Source organism: Chaetodon auriga, chromosome 10 (genome assembly GCF_051107435.1).
Source record: "Chaetodon auriga isolate fChaAug3 chromosome 10, fChaAug3.hap1, whole genome shotgun sequence".
NCBI lineage: Eukaryota > Metazoa > Chordata > Actinopteri > Chaetodontiformes > Chaetodontidae > Chaetodon > Chaetodon auriga.
The window spans coordinates 28,033,040-28,053,805 of record NC_135083.1 but is presented as its reverse complement, the minus strand read 5'-3'; the positions used below and the strand labels follow the sequence as shown (position 1 = coordinate 28,053,805).

Genomic DNA, 20,766 nt, shown 5'->3' with positions numbered 1-20,766 from the left:
CTGGATAGTTCTTCCAGTTCACCTCACCTGTTCCAAAAACAAAAGAAAAACTATTATGGTGTATGAAAGCAAATACACTTTGTAATAAAGGTTATTTAGTCACATAATAGCAATTACCATCAAGCCAGGCAAAATGAGCCCTCTTCCTAAAGGAAGGATTTCCAGTGATGTCTCGAAAGGCCCTGCAGGTGAGTGCGAGACGTAAATAGGCCATGTCTCCTTCCTGGAGCACTACTTCAAGCAGCACCTCCTCCAGGATCTCAGGTGGAAGCTAAAGGGCAAACCAAAAATAAAACTACCAGTTGGATAAACATTGATTGCAAATAAACATTGATTCTTTCAATTCTTACACTTTACCTTAAAAATCGGTGTGCCAGGTGCCTTTTGGGGAACATAAAAAAGTAATTACACAATATCACAGCCAAACTATGGCTGACTAAATGATTGATGTGTGTACAACTTGGAGTATGTGAAAGTGTAATTGATCTTAAGCACTAACCCACAGTACAGCGTCAGCCTGTCTCCCCTTCTTTGCATAGCTGTGCTCGTCACAGACATCTCCTGGTGTCTGACATTAAAACAATACAGCTGTTATAACTATGTGGTAGGAGTTAGCAATGCAGAGGATTTGTTTTAAATTTTACAATGCAATATAGAACGTACTATAATTATTAATGCAGATATAATTTAAGACTAATGCCACACTTGATGAGGTTTAAGGTAACTCAATATAAGCACGACCAATTAAGACTGCTTACGAAAGGGGAAATCTATGCATTTCCAACATCAAACTATGTCATTATACTTTAGATCTATTGTAAAAAGTTCCATTCTTCGTAGCCTAGAATGTTGCAAACATAAAAATACATCCACCATATATCACTGGTCATATGACCGGAGTAAGTGTTCATAGGCTATTTGAACTTGATAAAGTATTATATAATATATAAAGTAGTATATAAAATATTGGAAACATCAAATATAGAATAGCTCAGTCAAACCATTTGAGTTCATTCAGGTGAAATAGCCTACCATGCCATAGGACCTGTGACACGAATGTGTTTGAATTTTCGATCCCAACGTTTTAGGCAACAGAATTAAACTTTTTCAAGAGGTCATCAGAATAGCTTGAAAGTATAGTAATGACATAGTTTAATCTTGAAGATGGGCGGAAAGTAGTCAATGTGAGAGGGTCGGTGTCTTGTGTGATGACAATTCACCATGGTGATGCTCTGATGCCTCCTCTTCCTGCTGATTCTGAAGACAGGTGGGACATTGAGAGACAGAGTTGCTTGCCCTTCTGGAGTGAAGTGGGCAAACCTTCTTCCATAACTACAATGTCAGATAACACAATATAATCAAAAGTCAACATACCACATTCCTTTGCTTTTACTTTGTGATTTAATATAAATTATGTTGGTACCCCTCAAGTTGGAAGTTCTCCACCAAGGTTGCACACCACCACCTCCTTATTCCAACCATGTCATGCTGAAGTAAATGCATAATAAAGAAATCATGTTATAACACACATTATACGCAAACCTTTTTATTTTTCACTTAACGGGATATTTCACTTTCAAAAAAACCTTTGGTCATTTTATCATCTACTCAGGCTTTTGGGAAAACCCAGGAAAGTTTTTGAGTTGCTTGATTCAGTTTAGATATTTTATATTCATTTGATCAGACACGCCCCCTTCTTATACAAACCCGTTGTGGCTTCAAACTCCATTTTAACCATGATAGATTCAGTGAAAACACCCATAATTTTTTTCTGTTCACTCATATGGCCCTCCTAATACATGAGCAGGCCATGTTTTTTGGATAAATTTTTCCATTCATTTATTATTTTCAATCTTTTTTTATTGTATTTTATATTTTTCATTTTCCCAAAGAATTATTAAAAATAAATTTAAAAAAAGTTATCAAAAAAACATGGCCTGCTCACGTATTAGGAGGGCAGTATGAGTCACCAGAAAAAAGAACAAGTGTTTTCATTGAATCTATCATGGTTAAAATGGAGTTTGAAGTTACAATGGGTTTGTATAGGAAGGGGGCGTGTCTGATCAAATGAATATCACTGAATCAAGCAACTCAAAAACTGTCCCGGGTTCCCCCAAAAGCCTGAGCAGATGATAAAATTAACAAAACATTTTTTGAAAGTGAAATATCCCTTTAAGCTAATGTGCACTTCTGATTTTCAAGTTGCACTTACAACAGTGAAGTCCATCTCAGCACCAACAGTGATGTACCAAGCATACTGTAAGTGGACATAAAACAATGTTGTGATATTTACATTTTACATGTTTTTGGTTAGCAAGATCTGAGTAACATCTCACCATGAGCATGAAGACGCCACAGTCTACACCATGAGATTGGTAAGGAACACCCTGTTGGAATAAGTCAAATAATGTTGATTCAAAGGAGAAAAGGGACATTAAATACAGGATGTCAAATAAAATATTACAACTACTGTTACCTGTAAATCCAAGGCACTGCTCTCCGTCCAGTTTCCTGGCGCAAGATGTTGTGCAACGCCTCTGATAATACAAAGGACATCATCAGTCTTTGGCCTTCAGAAGGTACACAACAGAAGAATAAAAAAAAAGAAAAAAAAAAAAAGAAACCACCACCACCAGATGTAGAACGCTGAATAGTCAGGAACATGACTGGGGGAAAAAAGACAATGTTCAAAAAGCTGTCATGCAAATCCACTTGGCCAGACAACCTGGCCGACATGGGAACACATGCAAAAAGGCACAACTGAACATGGCCATGATTTTAAGAATCAGTTGTTAAAGCTGCAATCCATTAAATTTATATTGCTTATTTAAGCCCGCTTTACAGTACTAAAGGTCCAGCAGTAGGCATAACGTGATCTATGATACAGATTAGTTAAATTAAGTCTTTTAAATAACTCTTTGATTGCAGCTTCAACATGGTCAGGTCATAGGAACGTGACCTCCAAAAATCCAGTCTCCCTATGTTAACCTTAGTAGACTTCGATAAGCCTGATTTCCGAAGCCTTGTATTCTCTCCCTGTATTTTGAGTCCAGAAAGACTATCTCTTTCGCGGCAGGCTTCATTACCTGTAGAACACATGTATCTTTGCCATAAGAGAACATGCATGTTAAAGTGAACATTATAAATGACAAACATAACAGGGGTAGAAATCCAAACTGAAAACATCACAACATGTTAGTCAAAAACATAATTAGGGAAATGCCTATCCAGGTTGCTCTTCAGTTCATATGCATTATGCTTCAAAGAAATGTACACTTACACACAGTAGATAGTGCCCTGGGGTCCACAGTGGGACGATCACAAGATCCTTATTAGAGTCTGTCACCTAATAAAGGCATGTATTGATTAAATTGACTGTAACTCTTGACTGTAATAAATGTTGCATGTTCCAACAGCAATTAAAACTTACTGAGAAGGTTAAGAGTGGGTCACAGTTGGTAGGTGGGAGCCAAGTAGGTGGGACATGCAGATCCACCACTTTAATAGTTTTCCCCTGTAGAATAAAGATTTCAAATGAGTACTGCAGCCTATCAACATATGTTACTTTAAAGACTTACTGTACAGTACCTGCTGCTCTATGGCTTTCTTGAGAACTCGGAGACACGCATTTCCCACCTGTAAAAACCACACACACAAACACAGTTCTATAAAATATTTTCAAATCAATCAATCAGTAATTGCCATTTTCTCAACCCAAGACGAGAGGCACCCAGCTGCAGCTCCGCAGACGTAAAAAAACACACAATGCGCAACAGATTTTTCTTTTTTTTTTTCTTTTTTTTTTTTATTTATTCGTTTATTTTATTTTATTTTGAAGGGATCTGATAAAAGCCGGAAACCAAACCCTTACTTTACTTTGAAGCTCACCGGAAACCTGGCCGGTGCTTTTGATGTGTTTTTTACTTGACACACTCGCTCACGAGCCACTCCTCACTCACCACACTCCTCACACGCCACGACCGTCTGCGGGTCTGCAGCTGGGTGCTATTGCCCAAGACCTGCACATACCATCGAGTCCATTTCCCTCTGTTGGCCCAGGGTTTGCATGTTGTCCCGCGTGAGGCATGTGTGGCCGTCTTTGATGATCAGCTCTTCTGCCGGCTTACTGTCATCCAAAATGTAGTCAATCTAGAATGTTGCAGCAAGCAAGTGTTATAGATTATAATGTAGTTAACAAATCCTGATAGCAGGGTTAACACTAAAACCACAACTACAGACCTCTCAAGAAGATACAGATTAGCCTAATAGCCCCTGCTCACTTTGGTAGAGTGAGATGGCTCACGGTAGAGGTCAGTACTGCCTGGTCTTCAAGATACTCAGAATCAGTGCCCCTGTACCCAACTACTTCACTGAATTGAGAAACACCAGAGGCACCTCCACTGATCTCATGCACCCCAAATTCAACATAAACATGGCACATAATATATTCAACTCTGATACCAAAATTTGTAACGCCCTACCGCAACGTATCAAAGTGTGGCAATAGTCATTCAAAACCTCAATGAAAGTGCACACGATTAAAATTTAACAGGACCTAGACAAATAGCCCTGCACACTGCTGTACATATACTTTTGCTCATGACTTTGTTCACACTGTGATTATGATTAGTATCGTCTATGAATTGAATACACAGGACCACACTGTAAGTCCCTGGCTTTTTGTGCTATCATTTGAACATTACTTGTGTATATGCTGTACTGCTAGTGTTTAATAAATGTAAATGTATAACAGCTTATCTCCAAGATAGTGTTAATACATGGTATAACGTTTTCAGCCAAACATAATAGCCTGATGAAGGAAAAGCTTCCGGCTAAACCATGTATTTACACTAAGTAAACCATGTCAGACATAAACTGCCGTGCCAAATAGAATTATTTCAAACATGTTGTGCCAAATGGAATTATTTCAAACAGTTTTTCGATATGTCCAGCACCAGCGATCTACTGGATATGTGCTACCGTCACCTTTGAACAAGGGAATGGATGACAGTCATGATAGTTTACAACCATAGTTACCAGTTCCTCCTGTAGTGGATGTCCTGGGAGGGTCCATGTTTCTCTGCAGGGCCTCAGAAGTGATGCCTTTGTCCTCCTCTCACAGTGCTCCCCACACAGGTTTTCAGGTGATCCTAGTGCACACACAAATACAAAAGGGTCAAACATACGGTGAAATGTTGTGCATTACAGACCCAGACAGGAATATTGAAATTTTAGAAACATGACAATGTTACCCATTACAGCCTGTCCATTCATATTAAGTGTGATGTCCATAGTGAGAGTCCTGTACATCTTCTCAAATCTTTTGTTGACAGATGTATTATAATGGTGGAGAATGTTCCGCATTAAAATGATGTGAGCTGATGGGGTCATCACATTGAGGAAGTAGTTGTTCTTCTTCATGTCTGAGAAGAGTTGCTCTGCTGCCTGTGAATTTACCCAACCTGCCAACTGTGGCACCAGCTCTATTCTACGGAGGACATCACTTGCATCTTTGGTGTTGTCTTCATGGAATTTGTCATAGAGGACGTAGTGCTCTGACGACCCTGTCAGAGGATGGCCACCAGTATCTGGAAGCTGTTTTTTTTCTTTCAACCAAGGCAAGTCAACTTTCACGTGCCCCTCCTTTGCAAGCCTGATGTTATCAGCTGTAGGCTCCAACAGACGTCCCTCATGGGGAGTGAAGAGGACATTTTCCGGGTTCCGCAGATTGGCATGGGTGGCAAGGCCTCGAGCAAAGTCATAGATACAGACATTTGGGATATGCTTCCAAGAAAGCAAGAGGTCTGTATAATCTCGTGGAGACTCGGCTCTCAACAGGAACTTTATGCTGTAAACCACTGAACACGGGCACATTATGACTGCCCAACCTCCTAGGAGGAAAATAAAAAAAGGGGTGCATTAATATTAAGTGCTATGTACTCAACATATATGGAAAGTTAACATTTCTTTCCTACTGTATTAGTTCAGAATGTCCATTCAAAGTTACCTGATGCTCCCCAAGAAAAATCTTGTCGTATGCTGATCTTGTCTGCATTTCATGCCTAAGTTTCAACACTAGGTCAAGTTTTGAGCCCTTTGCATCAAGACCACACTCCTTGGCCAGTTTTCTGATGCTTTCCACCTGTTGATTGATTTCATAGTGAATTAATAATAATTATATATTGTGTTGCCTCAATACACACCATCACAACAGGTGTAATGAAAGAGTGGCAGATTGCAGCTTTAAAATATTGCCCACAAAAGTACCTTTTGCTTCATCAGTTCGTTGGTGAGCCTATCCTCTGTCACTTCCTCGTGTAATACATCTGCATGCTGACTGCCTGCCACAGGAACCTTTTTCCACTCTGTATTGAGCACTGTTGTGGATTTTCGTGTTTTAGCACCGATGAATGGGGCCCAACGATAATAGTCCGGCTTGACTTTGAATGGGTTTTCACCGTCTCCTTAATGAAAACAACGTCTAGTCACTTGATGTTTACTTTGCTACTGTGCATAGACAGACTACTGCAGTGAATAATTCATATACTTACACAAAATCAATCCACTGGCAATTCTCTCCAAAGACACAGACTCCCAGAATTCGTCAAGATTAACCTCTCCATCAAAGTGTTCTGGGGGGTTCTCGATGTCACTCACTGTGAGAAGATATTAAAGCAGTATATTTCACATTAGAATATATACTTTCCATTCGTGCATAGAGTACCACAAATGTTGTCATTTCATTCACAACGAAAGCCATGCCACCTGTTAATACATAATTGAAAGAATGGCAATACCAACCTGGCATGTTAAATACTGACTTTCTATGAAGATCCATGATCACAACAGGTGGATATGAGCCACATTTATGGCATGAATATGAGTAGTTGTGATCCGTAAGGGCCTCAAAGTGGAGATATCCCTGAAACACCTCTGTACTGCACGGATACTTCACTCCTGTAGTTTTTTCCAGGCTCTCAACCACTCTGCCAACTGCAGTGTGTGTCTGTAAAGCATGCAAATGAATTATCTGTATTAAATGACACAGAAAACTACAGCCTCAGACAATGCTGGGCATTGATCCAGCACTAAAAATGTATAACGTGTAATGTTGCAAGATGTGAGGTTGTAGATCTGCAGAGAAGGGATGCTAGGCTTTAAGTGTCAAACACAGCTGCCTTTATCATTCTGGCTTTGTTTGTTTAAAACAATACAAAATGAATTTAAATTCATACCTCGATAGAGCTTCGAAGAAATAAACACAGCTGCAAGCTGATGATGATGTGATCATTGTAGTTGTGCAAACCGTCTCTCCATTCCTGGTAACGGTATATGAGGTTGCACTGTGGACATCTTCTACAGAAGGTGGATATCTCTGCAAAGAATGTAGTAGGTATATTACATAGGAAGCCAAGACAATTCATCAGTGTTGACACGGCTATATTACGAATGTTATGACAATCCATACAAAGCTATACAAACCCTCAATTACAGACGTCAAAGTGAGAATCCTTGCTTTGCCTGTGATCTTTATTGGCTCAAGTAGTGTTATGGACCCAGGACAATATGCACAGAAAGTCTCTTTAGGAAACAGTTCTGTAGGGAGGAGTTCTCTTTCCGAAATATGCTTTGTAACATTCTCTGGCAACACAGCTGGTAGTCTTTTATATTTATAGATGTAGTGGACCATCTTCCCAAGTTCCTGGTTTACTGGTGGATAGACTGGGATGTGGGACTGATTCTCAAAAGATTCGTCGTCCGATACTGGTGAAAGCCCAGCATGTGGGTCATCTTCTTCTGGGTTCTTTGTGCTGAACAGATCTCTTTTAGTTTGAAAAAGATACCACTTGGCTACACACTTGTGGATGCAAGAGACCCGACCCTTGCAACATGGACAATGCCATGTGTTTCTTTGTGAGTTGTACCATACCATCACCCTTCCTAATCTACTGTAGTATTTACATTTTGGTTCAAAAACGGAGAGGAGGTAGTTATGGACTGAAAAATTAAGATCCACAAAAGCAGCAAGGGTGGTTCCATGTATGTTGGCCTCTTCCTGCAGTTTCAGGCACTTCTCTCTCTTTTCTTGGCCAAACCATTTGTTTTCTACCATCTCTTCCAACAAATCAGCCCGCAGGTCTTCTTTCATTGCATCTGATGTGCAATACTCTATTGAACGTAGATGAGGACACATGCTAGATTTAAGACCACTAATTCTCTTAAAGTCTGCCATTGTGTTGCATTCATCCATTTCACAAATGATTCTGTGTGTATTACCCCATGTTTTCTTGATGGCATGGATGGGAAAACAAGTTCCCCGGAAAGACTTTGCCACTGCAAACACTCCATTCTCTTGGTCAATGCACTGACTACGTAGATGGCCAGCAGCTGTGATGTCATTGATAGTTGAGGTGTGCTTCTTTAAGATGTGCCTTCTCAGATTTTTTTTGTAAAGCCACAAACCACAGTTGGGACATTTGATATGCTCCTTATAAATAGACTGGCTCAATGGTGGCTGGGGTACTTTAGCTAGAAACACATGAGTGCCTGGTGTTGCTGCTGTTGTGCCTGGAGACATTGTGGTGCTGGTGAATAGGGTCGCAGATGGTTGGCCAGGGGTGTCTGCTGCTGCAGTGTCTGGGGTCACTGCTGGTGCGCCTGAAGTCGCTGGTGGTGGTGGTGGGGTGCCTGGAGTCGCTGGTGGTGGTGGTGGTGGGGTGCCTGGAGTCGCTGGTGGTGGTGGTGGTGGTGGAGCGCCTGGAGTCGCTGGTGGTGGTGGTGGTGGAGCGGCTGGAGTCGCTGGTGGTGGTGGTGGTGGAGCGCCTGGAGTCGCTGGTGGTGGTGGTGGAGCGCCTGGAGTCGCTGGTGGTGGTGGGGTGCCTGGAGTCGCTGGTGGTGGTGGTGGTGGAGCGCCTGGAGTCGTTGGTGGTGGTGGTGGAGCACCTGGAGTCGTTGGTGGTGGTGGGGTGCCTGGAGTCGCTGGTGGTGGTACGCCCTGGGTTGGTGGTGTTGAGCCTGGGGACACTGGGGTGCATGGGGTCACTGGTGTCGTGGTCAGAGTTGTTCTCCCAGATTTCTCACATTTTCTTAGGTGTTGCAAAAACTCAGCTCGGTTTATTAATGTCTTGGGGCAGTGTAGACAGTGGAAATGTTTCCGTTTGCGGCACTCCAAGTTGCAACGGATGAATTCTGAAATTAAGACAAAAACAGCATTAGTATTTCTGAAAAATGTTTGACACAATTACACAATTTACACAATTTGTCTCAGATTCCAAGCAAAAGCTTTGAAACAGCGTCGACAGGCAAGCAAACAAAACACAAAAAAATGGTTTAAGGAACCCCCCCCCCCAAAAAAAAAATAAATAAATTTGAAAGTAGACTAATTCAATATGTAATATCCATCCATCTATAAAATGCATGGCTACACAACCTCTTTAAGCAGACATACTCTCAGTAATAAGTTATTCTGAAAAGATCAATGAAACACAATTACATTCAATTATTACTGTGTTGCAAAAACTCTTTTCTGTTGAGCAACGTCTTGGGGCAGTACGGGCAGTGGAAATGTCTTTGTTTGCGGCACTCTAAATGACAAATGAATATTGTGAATTCTGAAACAAAGAAGAAAATAGCATTAGTGTTCCTGAAAGAATGTTTGAACACTCCACAAATATATTAGACAATGTGTCTCACATTCCAAGCAGGAACAATAAGTTATTCTGAAAAGGTCAATGAATAACAATCATATTCGACAATAATTAAGTTAAATTGCGCGTGTTTTGGAGGCATGAGAGCATTTTGATTTGTGAAGTGAGTTTTCTAACTGTAACACATTAGGAAATAACCTATTACTATTATGCAACTGCAAATAAAGACTAAACCAAGAAATTGCTCACCTTTATGCCGGACTGCTTTTACTCTATGTGACTCTATGTGATCCCAAACACGGTTATAGCTCTCACAGGGCTGAAAAACTGATGGATGGCAGAAAGGGCAATGGTACTTGTGGCAACATGTCTGGCACAGGGACAAAGTTACAGGACCTTTTGAAAGGTTCTGCACTGAGACATGCTGTGAAGCAAAATATTTAATATTGATTAAAACAGATATTGCATTGTAAGAAAAACAACAACACTATACTTACACAAATTAAGCAATAAACTTACATACGAAGTCACACTTAGCAGTGTTAACACCACAGGAGCCCCAGCAGCTTCTGTGCCACATGTTCACCCCAGCTTGTCTCAAATCTATAACAATATAATTTGTTGCAGTATAGCAAGTATAGGCGCGCCCATTTGTGACGTCACTTCCCCAAGATCTTCCCCTGGCAGATCTGCGGCAGATTATCTTCCCCTCCGGCGCCATCTTGGCCTCCAGCTACTCATGACTCTTACAAACTGAAATTGATCTCTTAACTACCAATCAAGCAGAGAGGCTCATTCTTAAATCCCGCAGTAGGTTCTATGAAGAGGGGGACAAATCTTCCAAATTATTAGCTAGTCAACTTCGTCAAAAAGCAGCTTTCCGTATTATTTCACGAATTATGCTACCCGATGGCTCCTCAACAGAGAATCATAATGCCATTAACGGCTGCTTTAAAGAATTTTATTCTAAATTATACTTGTGACGGCCCCAGGGCCTTAGTCCTTTGAGGATACTGTGTGTGTGCTCTGTCTTGCAGGTACTCAACTGGGTGGAGCTAGGAGGACATTAAGTAACTGGGAACACCTGGCCAGTGTTCCCAGGTTACTTAACCCCACCTGCTCAGTCCACGGGGGGGTTCGTGCTCGTCAATCACAGCAGCAGCAGCAGCGGGCTGCTGCCACGCTCTCGTCGGTCTTCACCACGCCATGCTGCCTACTCATTTTTGAGTTATTGTCTTTTGGTTTCGCACTGACAACATGCACCACATACTATTACAACACACCCATGCACCCTCACGTACCACTGACACTGATTCCCACACCCCATAGCATTTTTCCTTGTTTGCATTATTTAATAAACTTTTGTTAATTTTTGGAGCCGCCCGTTTGCATCTCCCTTATTTGTTGCGGCCTACGAGCCGGCCGTAACATACTCTTCAGATTCAACGCCTGATCACGACCATTTTGACGCTTTTTTTTCTAATTTGAATATTCCTATAATTGACTCTGACTCAAAAGAACGATTGGAACAAACCCTGACCCTGGAGGAAATTAACAATGCAATAATGTCCCTTCAGAGTGGAAAAGCCCCCGGCCCAGATGGGTTTCCATCCGATTTTTATAAAAAATTCAAGGATAAACTTGCACCTCTTCTTCTTACAATTTATATGGAAGCATTGGAGAATAATATTCTTCTGCCTACTCTCCGCCAGGCATCAATTACACTGTTATTAAAGAAGAATAAGGACTCTCGAGCTTGTTCATCTTACAGACCAATCTGACAAACTGTGATGGTAAAGTGTTTTCAAAGGCCATTGCACTCCAGCTTGAAACAATCCTTCCCCATATCATTTCGAAGGACCAGACTGGGATTGTCCAGGGCAGACATTCTTATTTTAACCTGAGACGACTGTTCAGTATCATTTATACTAAATCTAACACCTCATCTCCAGAAGCAGTAATATCACTTGATGCCAAAAAGGCGTTTGATCGAGTCGAGTGGGATTATCTTTTTTATACACTTAGCAAGTTTGGTTTTGGCCCTAACTTCATTCGACTTATCAAGCTCATTTACACTGATCCAATTGCCTCAGTTTATACCAACAGTATTTTCCTCTTCACAGAGGAACAAAACAAGGGGATCCAGTGAGTCCACTGCTTTTTATTCTAGCTATAGAGCCTCTTGCCATAGCTCTTAGATGTAACAGTAGTATACAAGGTATCTCACGTGCTGGCTTAATTTACACTGTTTCGCTATTTGTTATTATATGTCACCAACCCAATCATATCTATCCCTGAAATCCTTAGAGTCTTACAGGAATTTGGAAACATATCTGGGTATAAACTAAATCTCAATAGAAGTGAATATTTCCCTATTGATGGTGATGCTGGAGGACATCCCAACCCGCCATTTAAATTATCAGCTGAGTCTTTTACATATCTGGGTGTAAAAGTCACCAAATCTTATTACAGTCTATTTAAAAGTAACCTCACTCCTCTGTTAGAACAGTGCAAACAAGATGTTAAACGATGGTCTATTTTGCCAGTGTCTCTTATCGGTAGGACAAATTCTGTAAAGACGAATATTGCACCAAAGTTTCTATATTTATTTCAAGTGCTACCTGTTTTGATACCACAATCTTTTTTCAAGGCATTTAATCAAATGGTTTCCTTTTCCTTTATATGGAATAGTAAGTCAGCTCGCATAAGAAAATAATTTATGGAAAGACTGAAAGGTGTTGGTGGGCTTTCACTTCCAAATTTGCGCACATATTATTGGGCTGCAAATCTTAATGCAATCTCTCTGTGGTTAAAAGATTGGAATGATAATGTCCCTGCATGGCTCCAGATTGAAAAGGTTACAAGCAGTCCACACTCGCTCCCTGCCTTGCTTTGTGCGCCCTTACCATCACTAGTTAACAACATTGAGGGGAATATATTTGTAACTCAGTCACTACGCATTGTAAGTCAGCTCAAACGATATCTGGGTATTCAGAATATTTCTGTTCAATAACCAATACATAATCATCTTTTTCAACCATCTTTACAGGACAACGACTACAAAATTTGGTATGACAAGGGCATTCATAGTATTGAAGACCTGCATGTCAATAATACTTTTGCTAACTTTGAACAATTATCCAGAAAATTCGGTCTGACCAATAATTCTTTTTTCCAATACTTGCAAATAAGAGACTTTACTCATAAAAAGTTTGCCAATTTTCCTACTCTTCCCTCTCTGTCCTGTTTGGATTCCCTATTAAGGGTCAACACGCTGAATAAAAGTAGAATATCATTTATTTATTCCCACATCATGGATAGCCGCTACCTCTCCATTTCACATATTCAGGAACAATGGGAAAGTGACTTTGGGGTCCTGTTGTCAGATGAGGAGTGGGATATGGCTCTTACTAGAGTCCACTCTTCTTCCATATGTTCCAGACATGCTTTAATATAGTTTAAAGTGTTATAGGCTACACTTCTCAAAAGCTAAATTTGCAAGAATATTTCCAAATGTAGACCCATTATTTGATAGATATAAACAGACCCCGGCCACAACTTATCATATGTTCTGGTCTTGTCCGAAACTTGTTCCTTTCTGGTCGTCCTTTTTTGAAGTTATCTCTAATGCTTATGCTTATGATATCTCACCTTCTCCCTTGGTTGCTGTTTTTGGCTGGTTCTCGGATGCAACGGGATCTGCGCCCCCTGCTCATTTACAGAGGGTCATTGCCTTTTCCTCCTTATTAGCTAGACGCTTGATTTTATTTAAATGGAGGGCTGTTACTCCTCCATCACACCATCACTGGATTAGAGATGTCATGCAAAATGTAAAGCTGGAAAAGATCAGATGTACTCTCAACGGTTCCATCAACAGATTCCACAAAACTTGGGACCCTTCAATAACTTATGTGAACAATTTACCTGGTCTGGAACTGGAACTCTGAATGTTTACACCTGCCCTTGATTTGTCCTGTTAGAAGAAATTTTAGTGCACTTGAAAACTTTTTTTTTTTTTTTTTTTTTTGTCTGTCTGCGATAAGTTTGTCATGTTGTTCTACGATTTTGTCAGTCTTTGTTTCCTCATGGGGGTCCTTGGTTTTTAGGTTAAGTGTTTCCTCAAGGGGCCCCCCTCACTGGGAGCTGCTCCTGGCCTACTGTTGGGGGCGCTGCTGAGGGGACGGCTCTGGCCTGGATGGCTGGAGGCCTCTGCACCTTGGTGTGGGGCCTCCTGTCTGCCTGGGTCGGGATGGTCTCGGGCGGCGCCCCCCGGTCATGAGCTGGGGGCCCTCTCAGTGTGGATGGCCCCCAAAGGTGGCTTACAACTTATCTTGTCCGTATGGGTGTGTGTGCGGGTGTGTGTGTGCGTGCGTGTCTGTGCGTGTGTTTCTGTATGTAGTTATGGGGGCGGGAGGGCTGGGTTCTCCTCTTTGTTGTTTTTAACCTCTGTGAGGCACTTTGTGTTGCTTTTTATGTATGTAGTTATGGGGGCGGGAGGGCTGGCTTTTCTTCTCTGTTGTTTTTAGCCTCTGTGAGGCACTTTGTGTTGATTTTTAAGTATGAAAAGTGCCATATAAATAAATAAAGTTTATTTATATGGCACTTCATGGGTGGCAATGGAGTTGGGCTCTGCTAAAAACTTTTCCATTCCAGCACTTCTTGGATCTCCACTCCCTCTCCCACCAAATGAACTCATAGACAATCCAGTGGTCTGGCACACATTGAGAGTGTGGGCTCAGTTCAGGAGACATTTTGGCTTCCTCGATTTTTGCCTTTCGAGTCCCATCTCTGCCAACCATCTTTTTCAACCCTCTTTACTGGACCCATCATGCGGAGACTGGGTATTGAGCGCTTCAGAGATCTCTTCATAGACATTAGTTTTGTAACATTTGAGTAACTGACTGAAAAGTTTAGTCGCCCAAAGTCTCACTTTTTTAGGTATCTACAAATAAGACACTTCCTCCGCTGTCAGATACCAAACTTCCCTCAGACACCTGATATGAATATTGTCTATCCACTTCTCAATTTACAACCATCACGCAGGGGTTTGATCTCCATTATCTACAATTAACTGCTAGGCATAAGGCAGGCCCCACTCAACAACATTAAAATCGCATGGGAGTGAGATCTGAATCTAACCTTGTCTGAGGACATGTGGGACACCATTTTTAAGTTGGTTATGTTGTGGTCTCGAGTCTGTGCATGGTTTTGTCGTTAACTCAACTTCTCTTTGCATCCGGCACTGCTTGTTGCAATTCAAAGTTGTGCACAGGACCCATATATCCAAATCAAAATTGTCTCGCTATTATCCAGATGTAGATCCCTGTTGCGACAAATGTAAGAGAGGGGAGGCTTCACTTATTCACATGTTCTGGACATGTCCTAGCTTTGAGAAATACTGGAGGGAAGTCTTCCAAACGTTATCCCTAATTGTCGGCTTGGATATGGAACCCAACCCTCTGATTGCTCTTTTTGGCACCACAGACGATGTCGATGTGCGCCTGACCCAAGCCAAATGGCCAACTCTGTCTTTTGCCTGTCTCTTGGCTAGATGTGCATTATTGCTGAGGTGGAGGGATGCTGCCCCGCCCACCCACGCTCAGTGGTTGAGAGATGTTATGGCTTGTTTAAACCTTGAAAAAATACATCACTCACTTTGTAACTCTAAAGAAAAGTTTCAAAAAGTGTGGGGACCCTTCCTGGAATATTTCCATAACCTTCAAACTAGCTAGGGATTGGATCCCTCACTCATACTTTGTCCTTTGTTTTTACATCAGCAATACCAAGTGCATAAATGGTCCTCTCTCTGATACCTTCCTTTTATATCTATATCTATATCTATCTATCTATAGATAGATAGATATAGATATAGATATCTTTTTTTTCTTTATTTTATTTTACTTTATTATTATTTTTTATTTTTTTTATTTTTTTTACCTGCTACCTGTATCACTCCAGGAAGGAAGTACGATTGGTCTATTTGTCCTGCTGATTCTTTTATGTAAAAGTCTGGCTTGGTAACGATGGCTGGGCTGGGTGGGTTAGATAATGTTTTTTGTTCTGCGTCGTTCTTATTTTCTCCCCATTGTGTATGGACAGGATTATCTTCCTCAACCGAAGTTGATTGTGTATTCTACAAACTTCCTGTCTACATTTCACACCTGTACCATATATTTGTGAAAATGTTTTTGAGAAAAAAAGTATGACAGGAAACAAATAAAAGACAAGATAAAAGGTAATTATTTTGGGTAAACAAGACACCTAGAAAAAACGTTGAAAAGCTATCAAAGTAATAACATAGTGATTACTGTAGCCACCCATATGTTATCCTCTATGTACACATTTGTTAAGTCAGACCAGAATCAGATACCATGATGAAGCAGAAATTTGCATGAAATAGACTTTATCCTGTACCACATCAACATAACTGAATGTGGAATTACTGATTTTACACAGTAACTTGCTTTTGTAGTTGAAATACTGTTCAGTAACCAAAGCATCTGCAGCTACTGTCACCTATGGACAGCAATCATTTATTCACACATTAACCCTAAAATCTGTAGTGAGATCCCATATTTCATTAGAATGATAACCCATATCGTAAACACTATCTGATGGAAGGTCATACCTACACCTACTGATTGAACTCACATATGTATATTGTCTGACTCCACTGAAGTTCTCTCTTGTGTAATGTCTGTGTAGCAGTTTATTTTTTGTTGTTGTCATACTTGTGTTTTTATTTTGTATTGTAATGTAATTCTATCTTTTATGTGCTGACGAACCGGCTATGTTTGAGATGCAAGCCGGTTCAAACCGTCAGGGCAGTTTTAACATCTGTAATGTTACTTTTAATCTGTAATCTGTATAATATATATATATGTACGAAAAATAATGAAATGAAAATGAGGGCTGTCCAGTTTTTACATTGAATAATTTTTCACTAATCAAATAATTGTTACCAGAAATATGCTTCAAAATGTTAATCAAAGTCCAGATTATCTGTTTGATAATACCCTTTCAAAATACTTTAGAGAAAATTGTATAATTTATATTGTGATCTGTCAACTGTAATAAAGTTTGGCTGTGAGAAACAGAGAAATGTCTGCTTACAGAGTTTGTACCTTTAGTAAAGGATTATGAGCAAAACTATATATATGTATATGTGTGTGTTTGTGTCCATAAAATGCCAGATGTGTATCAATAATTGCTCATTTTAATATATAAGAAAATAAAAAGTTCAGAACAATGTTGTTTGCCTGTTTGTTGGCAATAAGTTAATCTTGAAAAGAAATCACAACAGATTTAGTAAATATTTCAGATGTTATCCCTCCATCTTCCCTGAAATGTTCAGATCTTTGCTCAGTTTTTGGTACTCAGTAGTTAAGTAATAACGGCAGTGTTTATTCTTATTATTATTTCCAAATGTCCAGATTATTTCTTAGTTGATCATGCATACCCTGTAATAATAGAATAGGTAGGAATAGGTAATAGGTAGAATAGGTAAGTAATTAAAAAATGTTCTTGTAAGTTCTTTGTAAGATCCCAAATTGTTACCCTTATTCTTTAACTTTACATCTTGGTCCCCTGTACCAACATATATCTAATTGTCCATACTGTACTGGTATACCTTTCATACAAAAGATTACCTACAGCCCTGTAATCTAAATCTTGTTGTTTATTTATTTTTAGAAATGTAATCATGTCCTGTGATCAAAGCACGCCAAAAGGATCCCAGAAATTGTTCTGCTGCAACACACACACACACACACACACACGCACACGCACACACACACCCACACACACACACACACACACACACACACACACACACATACACACACAGTGTAATAATTTTGTTTTTGTGCAGGCACGTGGGTTACCTTTGGAGGCCAAATAACGGATGAGGTAGGAGAGAACACTTGTATACTTTTAAAGTCTCATGCATTCTTGACTAAAAGTTTAGAAGGGTTTAAAAATGACAGAATAGTAAAATATACGGATTCATGCCTGTGTACTGACGAGGGATGTGTACTGATTACAGGCTTCTCAAGCTAAAACAGAGATGCAACAATTTGGAAAAATATTGTTTTAGCTCAATATACCTTTGTGGTAAATATACACACATCATTTTTAGCCATGCTGGTAGTGTCCACCGCTTGGTTCACACCAATATATATCCACTTATCTATCTACTAGATAAGTCTATCTACTGGTTGACCAGTAATGAAATTTGGTACAGGTACACATATTCCCCACAGGATGAATTCTAGTAACGTGTGGCTGCCACTTTTTATCAGTGCCATCATCTGGTCAAAAAGGTAAACTTGGTGCTCTGGTTTTTGCCCTAGTACCTAGCAAAACAGAGGAGGGACAACGTCATTGTTTTGCATGTCACAAGCAATTCTTTGAAGACCTAAGATATATTTGTTCCAAACATTGTCTTTTAAATCTTAAACTCATTGAAGTTTAAGTTAACGTCTAAATACTAGATAAAGTCATAAAAATCATTAATGCCTCAATGTACTGTACAAAGTTTGAAAAGTTATTGTGTCAAACATGCTGCATTTTGTAGTTCATTGTGTGACCATAACTGTATAGCTATAATTATCACATATAAATGTAATAATAAGAGGCTATGCAGACAGCCAACACATGACACCACAGTTAAATTTGAGTTACAAGTCTTTTACTTTTCAAAAGTAAACAGATTCCTAGCTCAAGTCTGACTCAACATCAATTTATCTGACTAGAGTACACACGTTTGCTGAGTGTGTGAGAGCTGCCAAAGGTGTGAACAAAAAGAAGCATTGTGGGAGATTTTGTGCTAACCTTTGGCATGCTAGACTAACGTTCACTTTTCAAAGGATGTTAGTCAGCCTTGCTTGTTACTCTCTCTCTGAATGAAATACAAACTAGTATGATGGGTCCCCCCCAAATGTTTAATGTTGTTATGAGGCATATGGTACACAACCAGAACTATGTGGTCAACATTGTTTTGGCTATACAGGGCTATGTGCTCAGGTGCATACCACACTATAGAAACTGACAGCACATCCCAGAACAAATCTGGCCTTCAAATGTAAATCAAACTCTGGAGCCATGCATCAGCTATATACTCCTTGACTAGCTTGGCACAAGCCACATAGAAGGTAGGATGAATCCTGATGAGCCCAGAGAGCTTGTGGCTAATAGCCAATGAATTGATTACCGTGGACACTGGGAATGGGTCCACAAACCAGGGAGCTAACGTGTAAGAGTCAACTTGCCGGGGAAGGTGGACAGCCACACTCTTTGGCCAACTTGGTAGAGGACGGTCAGCCACCTTCTCATAGCAGGCAGTACTTCTTACAAGATCCTGGCAGGCCCACTGCCCTGTACAGCAAAAACATCAAATAAAAGAATGAGCTCTGTGTCAAGGTAACAGTGGTGACTGGTAATCGTAGGCATGTTGGAAAGAAGGTTGGTGGCAGCACAATGCAGGGCTTTGTGTGCATATTCCTCCCAAAAAATATGTTTGCTCCAACAGATGGTATTCTGGGCACCAGAATGGGGCACCAGTAAAGGCTGCAGCAGATCAGGATGGGGGGAGTGGGGGTCCCTTGACCTTAAGCCTGGTTTATGCTTCTGTGTCGCGGCGACACCGTACCTACGGTGTACACCCGACGCCATCACTGAGCATTCATAGTTCTGCGTCGAGGGAACGCATTGCTCCGCAATTCACCGCCAAGCCGCTAGGGGGGTGTGGTTGTGTCTTTGTATGGTTTCGGGGGGCTCTTGTCGGATTCCTTGGTTTTCTTCCAGTCAGAGACGGTGGTCGTACTTGCGTACCTCCTAGATAATTCTTTCTTCGGCTTGGTCCATTTTTTCTTGTAGCTCTCACCACAGAAACTTTGAAAATGGTGGTGTTGTTGTGCTGCGACCATAGGGCTGCGACTGAACCGGAAATTACTTTCTGAGCGGACCAATCACAGTCCTCGACGTTCACGTCACGACGCATCGACGCGAGGAGGTGCACATCAGGCTACGGCGTAGGGTCCGCGTAGGGGTCTGCGTCAACGGTGTAGGTACGGCGTCGACGCGACGCAGAAGCATAAACCAGGCTTTATTGTGGACACACACAGGCCAGGCCTCCTGTTACAACCCAGCTCGCTAGGGGGAAGGAAGTAACAAAAAAACAAGCAGATGTAAATAAACATAACCAAAAGAGAACTCTCAAAAATGAGCGCTTACCTGAATCACACACAAAACAAAAAGAAAATAAGACCCTCCTAAATGAGGCCTACAGTAACTGTGGCAAACAAAAACCAAAATACAAAGGAAAGACAAGTGAGTAGTGTATATTTATCTTCCTGGGAATTATTGTGTCAAGTCCTTATTAATTTTTACAGAGAAGCAAAAGAAAACATCCTGACTGTCAACATTATAAACAGGCATGGAATGTGCATGGCTCAGAACAGGAGGGTTTTGGAGTGGGTGATTAAAACAACCCAGAATATCATTGGTAGCCATCTACCAAGCATCAGATCCTTAGTTTGAATCCATATCCGCATGACATGGCCATGACGTCATCAAGAATATAAGATTCAATGCAAATTCCTTTCAACTGTGATGTAAAGTCACTACAGGAGGTGTGTCATTCCCAATCAACTTTTTTTTATATATATTTGCTTGTTATATATATTTTTCTTTCTCTTTTCTTTCTTCTCTAATTTGTGTTCTTGTAAGGAGCACCTGCAACAAAAACAATTTCCCCTCGGGGATCAATAAAGGAATTCTGATTCTGATTCAAACATTTGTACTTTATGTAGCCTAGAAAAAAGTCCTTTAACTCAGTGGACAAGTAACAGACTGTTTGTGTTCACCAAACATGTTTGGATTCACAAAAATATCAGCTGTTTATGTATCCAGCAATTTCATTTTGCCTGCAGAGGCTAGATACAGATTGCCCTTTCCTTTAAGAAAAGTAAAACATAACTTCTATGGCCTGCTCTCTTTCAATTAAGTTGACTTTCAAATAGATCAGCTGTTTGTGTATCTGACAATCTCACTTTGCATGCAGAAACATGATGCAGGTTACCCATTTTCAAAAAAAAAAAAAGAAGGATGAAGAAGAATT

The 20,766-nt window shown here is 40.5% G+C and overlaps 2 protein-coding genes and 1 long non-coding RNA gene across 3 annotated transcripts in view; 1 reads left to right on the top strand and 2 right to left on the bottom strand.

Moving 5' to 3' along the window:
* The window catches only part of LOC143326776 (voltage-gated potassium channel subunit beta-2-like), a 168,111-nt gene that overhangs the window by 61,259 nt on the left and 86,086 nt on the right, over positions 1-20,766 (top strand). Inside the window, exon 4 of the mRNA XM_076740655.1 lies at positions 17,518-17,555. Within this exon, the coding sequence (XP_076596770.1) occupies positions 17,518-17,555 (38 nt within the window). The remainder of the gene's footprint in view (positions 1-17,517; positions 17,556-20,766) is intronic.
* LOC143327360 (uncharacterized) lies at positions 3,797-5,887 on the bottom strand. Its single transcript, XM_076741656.1, has 3 exons — positions 5,253-5,887; positions 5,038-5,150; positions 3,797-4,149 (listed from the first exon to the last, which is right to left on the bottom strand). The coding sequence occupies exons 1-3, from the start codon at positions 5,872-5,874 to the stop codon at positions 4,006-4,008; spliced, it is 879 nt and encodes a 292-aa protein (XP_076597771.1). The 5' UTR covers positions 5,875-5,887; the 3' UTR covers positions 3,797-4,005.
* LOC143327361 (uncharacterized) lies at positions 6,028-8,695 on the bottom strand. The gene is made up of 6 exons (XR_013077731.1): positions 7,483-8,695; positions 7,236-7,375; positions 6,802-7,006; positions 6,552-6,656; positions 6,268-6,464; positions 6,028-6,142 (listed from the first exon to the last, which is right to left on the bottom strand). It is a non-coding gene; the product is annotated as an uncharacterized LOC143327361 (long non-coding RNA).

What these genes read in the sequence shown, in the direction of transcription:
- LOC143327360 (XM_076741656.1), bottom strand. Translation starts at nt 5,874, where the DNA reads ATGTGCCCGTGTTCAGTGGTTTACAGCATAAAGTTCCTGTTGAGAGCC. An exon ending in GAATGGACAGGCTGTAATGG is followed by an intron (nt 5,151 to 5,252) that starts GTAACATTGTCA and finishes TGTGTGCACTAG; the next exon opens with GATCACCTGAAAACCTGTGT. An exon ending in ATCCACTACAGGAGGAACTG is followed by an intron (nt 4,150 to 5,037) that starts GTAACTATGGTT and finishes GCAACATTCTAG; the next exon opens with ATTGACTACATTTTGGATGA.